A 13,308-nucleotide genomic window follows, 5' to 3' on the forward strand; every position below is an offset into this window, starting at 1 on the left:
AGGATTCCTGAACAATGAAAAACACACAGGGATCACTAAAAAAATGACACACTGAAACTTAGGGATCTCAAGACAATGACACATTGAAACTTGTGGGATTCTAGAAAACAGACATTGACACTAGGGGGTTTACAGATAAATGACACACTAACACTTGAGGATCTCAGAACAATGACACACCAGCAATTGGGGGCTCCAGAACAATTTGCAACCTAGCATAATGAATTTAGGGATTCTATGGAACTACACCTTCTATGGCATTTGGACTTCATTCATGAAAAAACGTATCAAAGCACTCTTTTCCTAAACCATTTCTCTTTGAATTGCACACTTATGAAACAGTGCTTATACACATGGTAATATGAAATGGCATGCAATGTTATATGTGTATCATTAATACAAGATCGAACAAAGAGAAGAGCCATATCTTCTACCCCCCAATACGATGACAGACCCCCAAAGCTATCTGTTCATTTGTAATATGTGGCCTGGACATTGGCAAGAGCCTGAAAGCAAAGGGGGCGGCGCCAGAGAAGCCAATTTGTAGCACTTTATTAAAGGAAGGTAGAACCCCAACTGCATGGCTCAGTCCGGTCAAGGTGTCAGGCCGGTTAGAACCTATAAACATGCCAGATGTAATGTAGATCTGGCATTTGCCATGGTAGCATGGTGCCATGGGAAAGCATAACTCTATGAACTACCTGCTTTTTATGTTGTCAGAATATGTTCTAATTAAGTTAGAATTTGCAGTTTGAGTTCCTATTGAAAACATTTTTGCCAATGGCGAAGAGGCTGAGTTTTGCATATAATATATTTTTGCATTAACATTTGTTCCATTGCCCTACCATGCTTCTAAATGGCTGCTACAATGTGCAAGACAAAACCATGCTTTAGAGTGACTTTATTTGCTTATGAGTCCAGCTTATAGGTGGCAACAATCTGACAACAGCCCTGTATATTGCTCGGCATGTTCTGCCATAATGCATCGTCTGTAATTTAGTAAAACAAGAGCCTGCCTGTGACTAGTTCTGGCTTTAAAAATTAGCACTGCAAATGCATGTACCAACCAGAAACATTTTCTTTTATTGTTGAAACTTGCAAAATTTTTTTAGTTCCGATTTAACTTTATTCTCATGTTATCACAGGGACCACCCGGACCTCAAGGACCCACTGGATTTCCTGGACCGAAGGGCCCCCCTGTAAGTAGACCATTTTCTTCTTTCACATTGACTGTGAACTTGTGCATAGCATGAACTGCATATATTGAAAGCAGAATGCCCAACATAGCTAAAATATTACTGGTTACTTCCTATATTATATATACATTGGTGAGTCCCATAACATTGTGCTCCGCAGCAAAATCTTGGCCCATTCATAAGAGCCACTGAACTTTCAAATGACTGCCTTATAGGCCAAACAATGAGAGTTTGAGATCTTATTAACAGGGATGAGTAAGGACATGTCTTGTTCAGTGTCCACTCATTCGTGTCCTTTCTTCTTGACTGGCATCTCTTCCCAAGTTATTATACTGGGCAGCAATGTTCATTTGAGATTGCTCTTTACTTACAAGGTCATAACACGTTCTACTTCTATCCACAGTGTACATACCCCTGCCATATTAGCAATCCTATTCAGAAGCATTTCTTGAAAGAGCAAGTTGCTACAATGTAGTATGCTAAAACACATATACATAAGCATTTCTAGTATGTTGGAAAATTATTTCTTAAAAATAATTTGAAGTTCATCACAGCAAATTGATCTGAAATAGTAACTTTATTTTTGAGTGCGCAAAATTGAACTTTAACCACTTCAATACCGGCACTTTTACCCTCCTCCTGCGCAGGCTAATTTTCAGCTTTCAGTGCTGTCACACTTTGAATGACAACACTGTACCCAAACTTAATTATAATCATTTTGTTCACACAACTAGAGCTTTCTTTTGTTGTTATTTAATCACCACTGGGTTTTTTATTTTTTTGCTAAACAAATAATAAAAAGACTGAAAATTTTGAAAAAAAAAAAAAAAAACATGTTTTTCTTTGTTTCTGTTATCAAAAAAAAAATTATGGTTCTTTATAAATTTAGGCCAGAATGTAGTCTTTGGTCAAAATAACCCAAGGTATTTAGTAAGAGGCATGGCTAGTTTTTTGAAGTTGGAATTTTTTTGAAAAAAAAAAAGAAAAACAATCGCCGCCTGCATAACTTGCATATATGGCGGCAAGGCAGCTCTGCTGCGCAGGATCAAGTACCTAGTAAATGATCCTGCACTTCCGGGTCTGTGACCAGAGAAAATATAATGTTATCATAGTAAAACTGTACTGCTCTGGGGAAGTGTTTAGGAGTTTATTTTACACATTGTGATTGCTTATATAGTGAATTACATTGCTATAAGCAAGCATTTTACTGAATTAAACCGATTCTTTACGTTTTTTTTGTTGTGGTTAGCTGTGATTGGCAAGCTAACCACATGGTACAGATGGGCTGTGATTGGCCCTGTCTGTATCATGTGATCACATTGACCAATCATAGCTAGCAACGCAATTGTACACAATTGATGGCATGAAAGGAAGCCATCCATTGTTTACAACTGTCATGTAATCTACTGTGATTGGTCACATGGTACTGGCAGTGAGCCGCTACACTGATCAGGCATTGTCTGTGTCCACAGCCGGTGACAGATCGAGCTGCTGCATGGCCCCTTGGCCGCACAAGCAGCGCCTTCTGAAAGGACGTCGTATGACGTCCAGTCATAAGGTGAAAAGGCCCACCTGGCCATCAATCTGCTATAGGGCAGGAAAGTGTTAACGTGAACCTTTGGCCAGGCTATGAACATTTAAGTATCAACAAGCAATAAATGAGCTTTAAAACATGTTCATACTGACTTCTGTAGCTGCAGGCACTGTGGAGTAATGCATCCAAAAAGTTCACAAGAGAAACCCTGAAGTTGTCCAAGTCTAGTTTCAGCACTTTGCTTCCCTCTCCCAGAGTATTTGCTTTCTGTTTAGATTAGAGATTAGAAAGCTGAAAGGCTGCTGTGTCACCACTAGGAAAGGGAAACAGCAGCCTTTTCCCTTATAATGACTTCAGTACTTCTGCTGTGAAAATGATTAATTGCTTCACAGTGCCTGCAGCTAGAGGTAAATGTGGTATTATTTTAAAGCTTATTTGCTGCTTGTTGATAATCTGTATATATTTAAATGTTCATAACCTGGCCATGGTTATACTTTAAGGAAAGAAAACGGAGATGTTTTCCACAGTAGCCAATGAAATTTATGCTTAGATTAAGTGAGTGCAACAAAGAAAATAATGCTAATGTCCACTTGGTTTTTATGAGTGAACTCTTTTGAGCAACATGTATACCAATACCTATAAGTAAATCTCAAGTAAATTTGAAGTTTCCAATGCACAAGTCATATCTGGTTGATAGGCCACTTTTCTTTAATTGCCAGAAATGCAATGAAAAAAATGTGACTTCACCCCAGCAATGCCTTATCAGCAGCTAGCAATTCACTTTTAATCTGAATCCACTTTAATATTTATATCATCATCTTTCTTCGGCTCTGAAGACCAATTCTTTTTGCTAAGTGATATTTTATAATGGAGACTGATGAAATGTATTATTCTCTTTAGGGTCCACCAGGGAAAGATGGACTTCCTGGCCACCCTGGACAGAGAGGTGAAACTGTGAGTAGACGGTGACGGTGGAGTGCATCCTTACGTCTGACAGCAGTTGGATGTGTGATTACTCTTGACCATTCCCTGTAGACGAGGAGATGTCGCCATGCTTTTACCTTTCGGTTGGTGTCTGTTCGGCTATATGGAGGGGTCTAAAGCAATCCCCCTGCTTATTCTGGCTGGGTCAGAGTAATGATGCTTCATGAGGGCCATATTTAGACACAATCAGCTAGTTATTATTGTATTTGGTGCAAGAACATCTCTGTATCCATTAACAGAAGATGTGTTTCCTTCTGCCAGTGAATATAGTGAAAACTTGCTTTGATCTTTCCTGACAACATGGATCTTATTTATCACAGTATTGGCAGAAAGACCTGTCTGTGTTGACCCGCAGCATAAATCAGGTTCAAACTGTTGTCCAGCAGGTTTGTACATTGTTATTTGCTGTAGGCAAGGTGGACAGTTCCAGTGTCAGATACTTTGGTATATGTGGCACATAGTATGATTGCACTAGTGGGTACACATGGGTGTAAAGAGGGGGGTTGTGTGACCTCACAATTATTACAGTGTAATTTATTTGCTAGCACCAGCACAAATGTCATGTTGATTCAATCTATCATTTAATATTTTGATGTGGATGGATATTCCAGCATTAGAATGAACATTACATGGCTTGCCTGAGGGAATGTGGCTGTTGGGATTTGGATGTTCTCTGATTCATCAGATGACTGGCTTCTGCAAACTTTGTTCTCGCAAATTGGTATTCCCAAGTAAAAAAAAGACACTGATGTATGTTTTTCCCACTTAAAGTGAACCTGCCACAAAGATGGCTTACTACAAAAGAGCAACTGATGAAAAAAATGACATAGGCAGATGTTACCTTCAGCGGAAACCGCTTGTTAAATTATCAGTAGATCCAGAGATATAGGCCTGCAAAATTCAAGCTTTGGATGGCTTTTACTACCTTCTGAACCTCCTTATTGGTCAATTAATGTGTAGGCCTCAATGACCATTCACAGTTGTAAGGAAGTTCAGGAGGGGTGGGGCATGCTATGCATGTTTTTTTCATTGAATGCTCAGTTCCTGGTCCAGGAAGCTTTTTTTTTTCATAAGGTGCTGTTCAGTGGTTTACAGCCCACCCTATTAACTACCATAGGATATATGGGGATTGTGTGTGGTCTAAAGCCTGTGAAATCTGCAGTGCTGAGACAGGCTTGTTGGTAAGAAGGTTGTTGCCACAGACACCAATTCTCTTCCCCTAGCTGCCAGCCTGCTGCAACTTTTCTCATTTCAGATAAGTACTCAGACAGGCTTCAGCTCTCCTGTAGAAGGTATTGACCTTAGCACTGTAAATAACTGAACAGCCTCCTTCTGGAGAACGATTTTACACAGAAACTTTACTATACAATATGCTGTACAAAGTCACTTTTTAAACACATGACTCGTGGTACACCACCGTATTACACCATTTTACATGACATACATCATGTCCTCACTCTGCTGTCAGTGGAAAATCTTTATTGGTTATTTAAATGCAAACCGCTGACATTTTTAGTAATATGCTGCTTCAGAATCGTAAGAACTGGCCAATTGAGCAAGAGATCTTTTATTGGCATCTTTGGCCGGATGGCTGAGGCTGTATCGTATCCACGCTGTATGGCTTTGTCTTGTGTTTGTGCTCATAAACAGCCCTGTATGTCGGCGTAGAACAAGGTATGCCTATTTGTGTTTGTTACAATTATTTCCTTTCTCTGTTCTTCTCATTGTCTTGGCAAAAATATGTTTTCTTATAAAACATATTTTTTCTGAATAAACTGAGCAGTCAGGAACATATTAATCAGAGGCCATTTGTGCTGTAAAATATGCTTAGGAAAGGTTAAAATGAGAACCTATTTCTAACTTTTTTGGATCTATCACACTATTGTTGAAGTTCAAAGCTGATTTAAGAACTCAATTTAATGTATCAGTCTATGTTACTACCCTGAAATTAGCAGTTTTATCATTACCCACAAATCCCTCAGTTCTTACATTACTGGGATAAGTTCTAAAGAAAACACTCACTGAAAATAATTGCTAAAAAAAACCAGTAAGACTCTTCCTGATCTCTTTTCTTTTGGGTACCCCTTGTGGGTGAGAGGAGGAGGTGGTTTTGGGCGGGGGACTCTGTGTTGTCTGGATAAATAAAGTTACCAGAATTTGAGTTTTTTTTTCTTTTGGCTTGTGGAGCATGGGGCTACACCTACTGGCATTCAAAACCCAATCTTCCATGAGGGTAACCCAATTTAGGACTTGGGATCAGCATAACCCATACTTTAATTTGTACAGTAGGCTGACCAACTGGCCTACACCCGATGTTATAGAAGCTGTCATGAGAGCATATGAACATATTTTTCTGTATCAGATTAAAACAGCTGTGCTGGCAGCTGAATCATTCTGTCCCACTACCATAAAGTGTTTGCGGTAAGTACTCCTTTGACTCAGGTGTCCAGGATTTCAGCTGGTTCTGCTGTTACAACAGCGATTTCTCTACCCATCAGGTAAAACATAGTAGGAAAAGTCTTCTAATAAGCATGGTGCAGCATGTCTTTGTTTCTCTGCCTATATTTCTTTCCTGACACGTGTGTCTGCTCTACCTCTGCTCTATACATCAGGCTTTAGTGTCTTTTTAGGGTCTCATCAACCTGGTGAGTTAAACCGATGTCCTCTTTGATTCTCTGCCTGGACTCACTTTCTCTCTTCCTACCACCAGGGCTTCCAAGGAAAAACTGGCCCCCCAGGTCCCCCTGGTGTTGTCGGCCCGCAGGTAAGTCATCTCTTTGTGAATCTCTAATTGGCCAGGGAAAGCTGGCAACTCTTTGATAATGGAAGGATAAAACATTACTGTGATTTCATAGAACTTTGTTCAGAGGGGACAGTGTGTGATCACTGTCAGCTCTCTGGTCTCTTTATGTTAGACTCCCATCAGATGTAAAGCTGTAGTGTTAGTGTTTAATAGTTCCTAGGCTCTCTCTAATATTAATCAGTAGACAGAGAATAAATTAATTCTAATATGACACAAGCTTATCATATGACCTGACCTGCTATCTGTGAAGCCAGCTCTGTCTTCATATTTAGCCTTTATAGAAAATTCCAAACGTATCACAGTTTTTTTTTTAATCATAAACATTTACCATATGATTTTGTAGGTTAGAGTGAATCATTTTTCCTTAATATATCAGTTCTGAGAGGTCATTGTTTTGTTTTTTTAATTACTTCCAGATTTTTATATGTCACAATCTTTAATGGTAAAATTTCTCTTCAGTGGTTTGAGCCTCCACTTCTACAATAATGAGATTTCTCCACAGCAGTTTGCATCTCTGCCCCTTACACATTGTGGAGATTTTTCTGCGATAGTTTGTGTCTCTGACTCTCACACATTGTGGAGATTTTTCTGCGATAGTTTGTGTCTCTGACTCTCACACATTGTGGAGATTTTTCTGCGATAGTTTGTGTCTTTGACCCTCACACATTGTGGAGATTTTTCTGTAGGATTTTGTGTCTCTGCCTTTCACACATTGTGGAGATTTTTCTGCGGTAGTTTGTGTCTCTGCTCCTCACACAAAGTGCAGATTTTTCTGCAGTAGATTGTGTCTCTGCCCCTCACACAATGTGGAGATTTTCTGCGGAAGTTTGTGTCTCTGCCCCTCACACAATGTGGAGATTTTTCTGCGGAAGTTTGTGTCTCTGCCCGTCACACAATGTGGAGATTTTTCTGGGGTAGTTTGTGTCTCTGCCCCTCACACAATGTGGACATTTTTCTGCAGTAGTTTGTGTCTCTGCCCCTCATACATTGTGGAGATTTTTCTGCGGTAGTTTGTGTCTCTGCCCCTCACACAATGTGGAGATTCCCCTGAGGTAGTTTGTATTTCTGTCCGTTGCACAGTGGCAATAATCCCGTTCCCCCTCCCCCCTCAGTAATTTGTGTCTCTTCCCCTCCCAAAATAGATTTGACAGGCCAGCAACTATGCATAACTGAAATATCCATTTTTGATTGTAGAATAAAAGAATGTAGCTGGATTTATTAAAATAATAAAGAAAGCTTGTGTTTACTATTCTAAGAACATATTGTAATGATGATTCTGTGTATTGGTACAAGGATATTCCGATCCTTTTACTACGCATGCATAGTATTGTACCTGTAAACTGTACATGGTGCTCCAGATGTACCTGATTGACCCCAGCTCAGAGAAAATTGTACAATATAGAGCACAATTTAGTCTAGCCTTCTTCAACCATGGTTCCGTGGAACCATAGAGTTCCTCCAGAGGAACTGGGGCTGATTGACCTCCCGTTTAATGGTGCCTGCACCACACCACTTCGTAGTGTCAAATCCATTACACTAAAGATCTTTTTAGCTGTCTTTGAGAGAGGCATTCGCCGACTGTTTATTTTTGTAACTACGGTACTTCTGGCTTCTTGAGTGTGTGATTCTTATCTTCTTGTAAAACCTACTCCTTTTTTTCCCCCATTTGTGGATCTTTTAAGGGCCCAACTGGAGAGACTGGTCCCATGGGCGAAAGAGGTCATCCTGGGCCTCCTGGACCTCCTGGTGAGCAAGGTTTACCTGGTCTAGCAGGAAAAGAAGGGTCTAAGGTGAGTTTTAGATTCTTAAGCAGATAATTGGCTCAGTGTAAAAGCGGAATACAATTTAAAAAAAAAGTAGCTTTCAAAATCACTAATATTAACCAATTGTCACCACCTATCATAGGGCTCTAACAGTATGGGCAGGTGACAGACTCTCTTTATGGAGATATCAGAGGTCTATTAGACCCCTAATGTCACCACTGCTTTCCACTGCAGCTAATCAACCACGACCTGCTTGATTAGCTGCATCCCCAACTGCAGTAGCCAGAGAATGACAGATCTAAAAGTGGAAGTGACTAAATGATCATCGCTTCTGAGTTTATTAGACACAAGTGGATGTTCCCTGAACTTGTTCCAATCGTCATCCTGAAATAATTTACCACAGTCGCTACGCAGATCATTCTCACTGTAAAACTGGCAGCCGGTGGAAAGTACCAGGCTCGTAGCTGCAGCCATGAACTTGTTTTTACCACTTGAATTCCAATCCATTTTTTACATGACCTATGGATGTCAAGTGGCTAATGAACAAGTAAAGGTTTTTTATTTTTTTTATCAACATTCACTAGTGGATTCTGTACATAAAGGCTATTATTAAATCCATATATTCATGTTTCTATGCCACAAATGTTTGTATTTATGTGGTGTAGCACAGTAAAGATTTACTATATTATATATACTGTGTGTGTATGTATATATATATATATATATATATATATATATATATATATATATGACTTCTGCCCCTTAAGTATTTTAACTAAACCTTAAAAAACAAACCATACATTGATGGCTATATTTGTTTTCAACTCAATGTCTAAGCCTGTTGCTTTTCGACTTTTAGGGAGATCCTGGCCCTGCTGGTGTGCCTGGTAAAGATGGACCACCAGGTTTAAGAGGATTTACTGGAGAACGTGGCCTTCCAGGCCCAGTTGTGAGTATACTGGCAGGTTGACCTAAGCAGAGTTTTATATAGCTGTCCTTGGTTAGTTTAGGTCAGACATTGAAGGTATTTCAGGAGAATAGAAAGACAGATATCTTCTGGTCTAATTACAAATTTTATAAGTAGAAATGCATTTATAAAAGAGCCCCTAAGCAGAAGCCTGAAAAGTTAATTTCATTCTAACTGTAAATCTAATTGTTTCTTTTTTTTATAGGGTGCTCCTGGACTGAAAGGCAATGAAGGGCCCCCAGGACCTCCTGGCCCTGCTGTAAGTATTGATTATTGACATATATGGACAATCTATTGGGAATGATTCTCTTACTTGTTTTCCTCTTTGACACAAAACACAGTTCTTACTAAGTAGGAATAATTTTTATTCCTAACATTTGCCATATAAAGCAGCGGGGTGTGTGAAATGTGATGCATAGACAATTATTGACCTGTATGGCGTATAATTTGATGCAGTGGGGGGAAAGCACATTATACCATTATCAGTAATCTTCCCAGCACCTCAGTGTTTAATGAAGTGTAAAAACAAAAGATTTACGTGGTTTGCATTGCAGATAAATGAATTCACAGGTAAAAAGTGGACATTTTTGAGGAGAGGTCTTCAGGTGGGGCTTTATAAGACACTGACAAATGTATTCTAGTAAACATGCTCTTTTTTTGTAAGCTCAGAGAAATCCAGTGGCTTGTTTGTGTTCTTAAGCTCCATTTGAGATCAAATTGGAAACCGTCAGGACGTACACCAAGGCAAATGCAATGTAGGGCACTCTGGGTGAATTGTACTGGTCAGAGATAAGGATCCGTAATGTTTGTAGAAGACAGGGCAGGCAAACAGATGTCCTAAAAGAACACTTGAGCAGCAGTCCATAATAGGGAAGCAATTCTCCGGTAAAAGCAGAACACAAACAGAAGGTGCTTCTAAGTGCAGTATCAACAAGACTTTATTGTCCAAAGGCTAAAAAATACTAGAGATAAGAAATAAACAGGCTCATCAGAACACAATAGATGTCCAGCAGTTAATGTCTCATTGATATCCCAAGTGGCAGCACTGTGCCATCCCTGATTGTATGATTGTAGTGACTGGGCAAGCGGTTTAATAAACTGATCCACATACTGTGGGAAACCACTAGTTATGCTTTCCATTCTGTTTGTAGGACTTACACCAAAACTGTGGCTTTATTTGGAGCCAAACTGTTATTTTGAAATTGTGTGGAATTCAATTAATGGCAACTTATTTTCCGCACAGAATTGTTATTATTCCATTGTGTTATGTACCTGAAAAATGTAAAGGCACCCCCTCCCAATGAAGGTCCATTTGTGTGTGTGTGTGTATGTATGTGTATATATATATATATATATATATATATATATATATATATATATATATATATATATATATATATATATATATAAGCAGAACTCCAGCCAAAAACAACAAGATACAAATAATTACCCCAGACAATATTTAACCTTCATTCTAGAGATTTTAACCACAGTACTTTTTATTTGCCACATGATGTCCTCAGTTTCATGGCTAACATCATTTAACCCACTTCCTCTGAGCTGGCCCATAATTCTTAAATAGGTTACCTGCCTCTTCCTCTTCCCGGGCACACTTCCTGACCAGAAAAAGCTCCTAGCTCTCTTCCATTGGCACAAAACAATATTTTTTGTGTTACCTGGGTTCGAAGCTGCCTACGGTGCTTGGCACCAAGACCTTCCCCTCCTTATTTACAGCAGCAAAAGTCATTAGTCTCCCTCTGGGGACAGCTTCCTCTAGCCATTCTGCTTGCCTGTTTACCACGCCAGCTACCTTTTCTGCCACAATGTCCGATTTTATTGGCAGAATCTCAGGCCTTATTGATAGCAGGGATCACAACTTTGCCCCTGTCATGATCAGTCAGGCTTGCAGGCCAGTGGCTTAAGCAGTGAAAAGGCTCACGTAGAAACCAGCAGGATAAATACATGAGCAGATTCCCCTGGGGGATAACACAGGCTTACCTAAGGCGTGAGGGTCTAAGCACTAATCAGTCCTCTCCAGAGCTCCTTATGGTGAAGATGGGTTTCACTGCAGGCTAGTGCCAGGTCGCGGTTTTTAGGATTGTTCCCCACTGGGAGGTGAGCAAGCCGGGGGATTAGTAGCAGATAGGGATCAAGCAGAAGCATAGTTGGTAAACAAGCCAAATGTAACAAGCGGTTGCAGGTTGGGATAAAGCCAAAAGTTGGTAATAAATGGTTGCAGGTTATAATCAATTGGAAGCATAGTCGAGGAACAAGCTGAAGGTCGGTAATGAAGTTGAGGAGGGCAGCAAGAGTGTAAGAAGATAATGCCTGGAGAAGAACACAATAATCTGACAAACAGAAAGTGCTAAGGCATGGCTAAATAGGCAGGTCATGGGAGGGGCAAGGAGTTCAAGGTTCACCAGAAACAAGAGAAAGTAAGTTTGTTCAAGGGATCAGGCAGGGAGCTGTCCAGCATCCCACATAGCTCAGCAAAAAGAGGTACTGCCAGATACAGCACAATCCCTTTTTTTTTTAGCGGCCCTCTGTCAGGACTAAATGAGTGACCAGAGATCCTAATTCCATCTTAATGGATGCCTCAGTCCACACTCATTTAGACTTTACCCACAGCCTTATGCTACTGTGTGAATGGCCTGGTTGATACACTTTACCAGATCTCCAGGATGAGTCTTTTCTCTGTCAATATGTGCAGGATTGTTTGGCTTTAATGCTGGTTAGCTGAGCTTCTATGCAAGAAACACATTGAGGGGTTACTCTTAGAAGGTGGACACCTGTTTAGTACTTCCTTAGAAAAGTGCTCAAGAAGATTACAAGGGGGTATAAGCGGGGCCGGTGCTACTGCTAGGCGAATTAGGCAGCCGCCTAGGGCTCACTGCCACCTAGGGCTGCTGGTTTCACTACTGTCTGCCAGCTTCCTAACATTCTGCTAGCTTCCCCACACAGGGCTCCATTCACAAAGCGGTATGATGCAGTATTTTAGTAGTGAAACCTTGCATTAATTTAACACTGGCAGACGCTGGCATCCTTGACAATCAGTAACTGTCAGGATTGTTAAGGAGCGGGTGGCCTCCGCTTCCTTAACAACTGAGTCATCAGCTGTCATGGGGTTCCCCACTGACCGCTGAATATTAAGAAAAGAATTGCCAGCATTTAAAAAATCACAGAAAAAAATGGCGTGGGGTCTCCCCCCAATCCATACCAGGCCTTTTGGATCTGGTGTGGATTTTGAGGAGAACCCCCACGCCAAAATTTTAAAAGAAAATGGCAAGGAGTCCCCCCAAAACTTATACTAGACCCTTATCAGAGCATGCAGGCCAGGAAAGGGGGGGGGGCGAGCGCCCTCTCCCCTCCTGAACCATACCAGGCCAAATGCTCTCAACATTGGGGCATGCATCTCTGCATCTCTTAACCTTGTGGTGGGTAAGAGTACTTTTGAGGTCAAGAAATGTTCCTTTTATCCCTCTGTCTTCCAGTTGCAAATCTAAGGTGGGAACATACTAACATACTATCTTAAGAATACATGGCCCTTTAAACTAGCCAAGGCTGATTCCAGGGCTTCTGCTTAGCGATGGGGTGCCCCCCCCTTCTCAGAATAGGGGGATTTCTTGTCAGCCTTCTGGTCCCAGAAAATCTCAAAGCCTTGATCCTGAGTGTCATTTCCAAGGGCTTCAAACTAGAGTTATGCATCGTGTTTTCTCCTAACCCCTTCCTGTTTCAAGGGCCGAATCCAGCAGCTCTTGTGCCAAGGGGTCATTACCCCCATACCAACAGAAGAATTCCTTCAAGATTTCTATTCAGACTTTTTTTTATGATTCCTAAACCAAATGGGGGCCCATACTAGATCTGAACTCACTCAACTTTTTCCTACATGGAATCTGCCAAGTTAGTGATGGCATCTCTCCCTCTAGTGGATTTTCTGGCTTCGGTTCAGGATTACTACTTGCACATCTCCATGTTTCCTCCACATCTTTGTTTATGTTGCAGGTTACCTGAATAGTCTCCCGTTAAATGATCAGTTCACCCTATCTCTGTCAACCAAAATA

The 13,308-nt window shown here is 40.6% G+C and overlaps 1 protein-coding gene across 3 annotated transcripts in view; it reads left to right on the plus strand.

Moving 5' to 3' along the window:
* The window catches only part of COL5A1 (collagen type V alpha 1 chain), a 275,391-nt gene that overhangs the window by 207,466 nt on the left and 54,617 nt on the right, over positions 1-13,308 (plus strand). For all 3 annotated transcript variants that reach the window (XM_082264614.1, XM_082264613.1, XM_082264615.1), the window contains exons 36-41: positions 1,146-1,199; positions 3,631-3,684; positions 6,425-6,478; positions 8,200-8,307; positions 9,140-9,229; positions 9,453-9,506. In XM_082264614.1, coding sequence (XP_082120740.1) covers positions 1,146-1,199; positions 3,631-3,684; positions 6,425-6,478; positions 8,200-8,307; positions 9,140-9,229; positions 9,453-9,506 — 414 coding nt within the window. The remainder of the gene's footprint in view (positions 1-1,145; positions 1,200-3,630; positions 3,685-6,424; positions 6,479-8,199; positions 8,308-9,139; positions 9,230-9,452; positions 9,507-13,308) is intronic.

Source organism: Pelophylax lessonae (assembly GCF_965119305.1).
Source record: "Pelophylax lessonae genome assembly, chromosome: 7".
NCBI classification, from domain to species: Eukaryota; Metazoa; Chordata; class Amphibia; order Anura; family Ranidae; genus Pelophylax; species Pelophylax lessonae.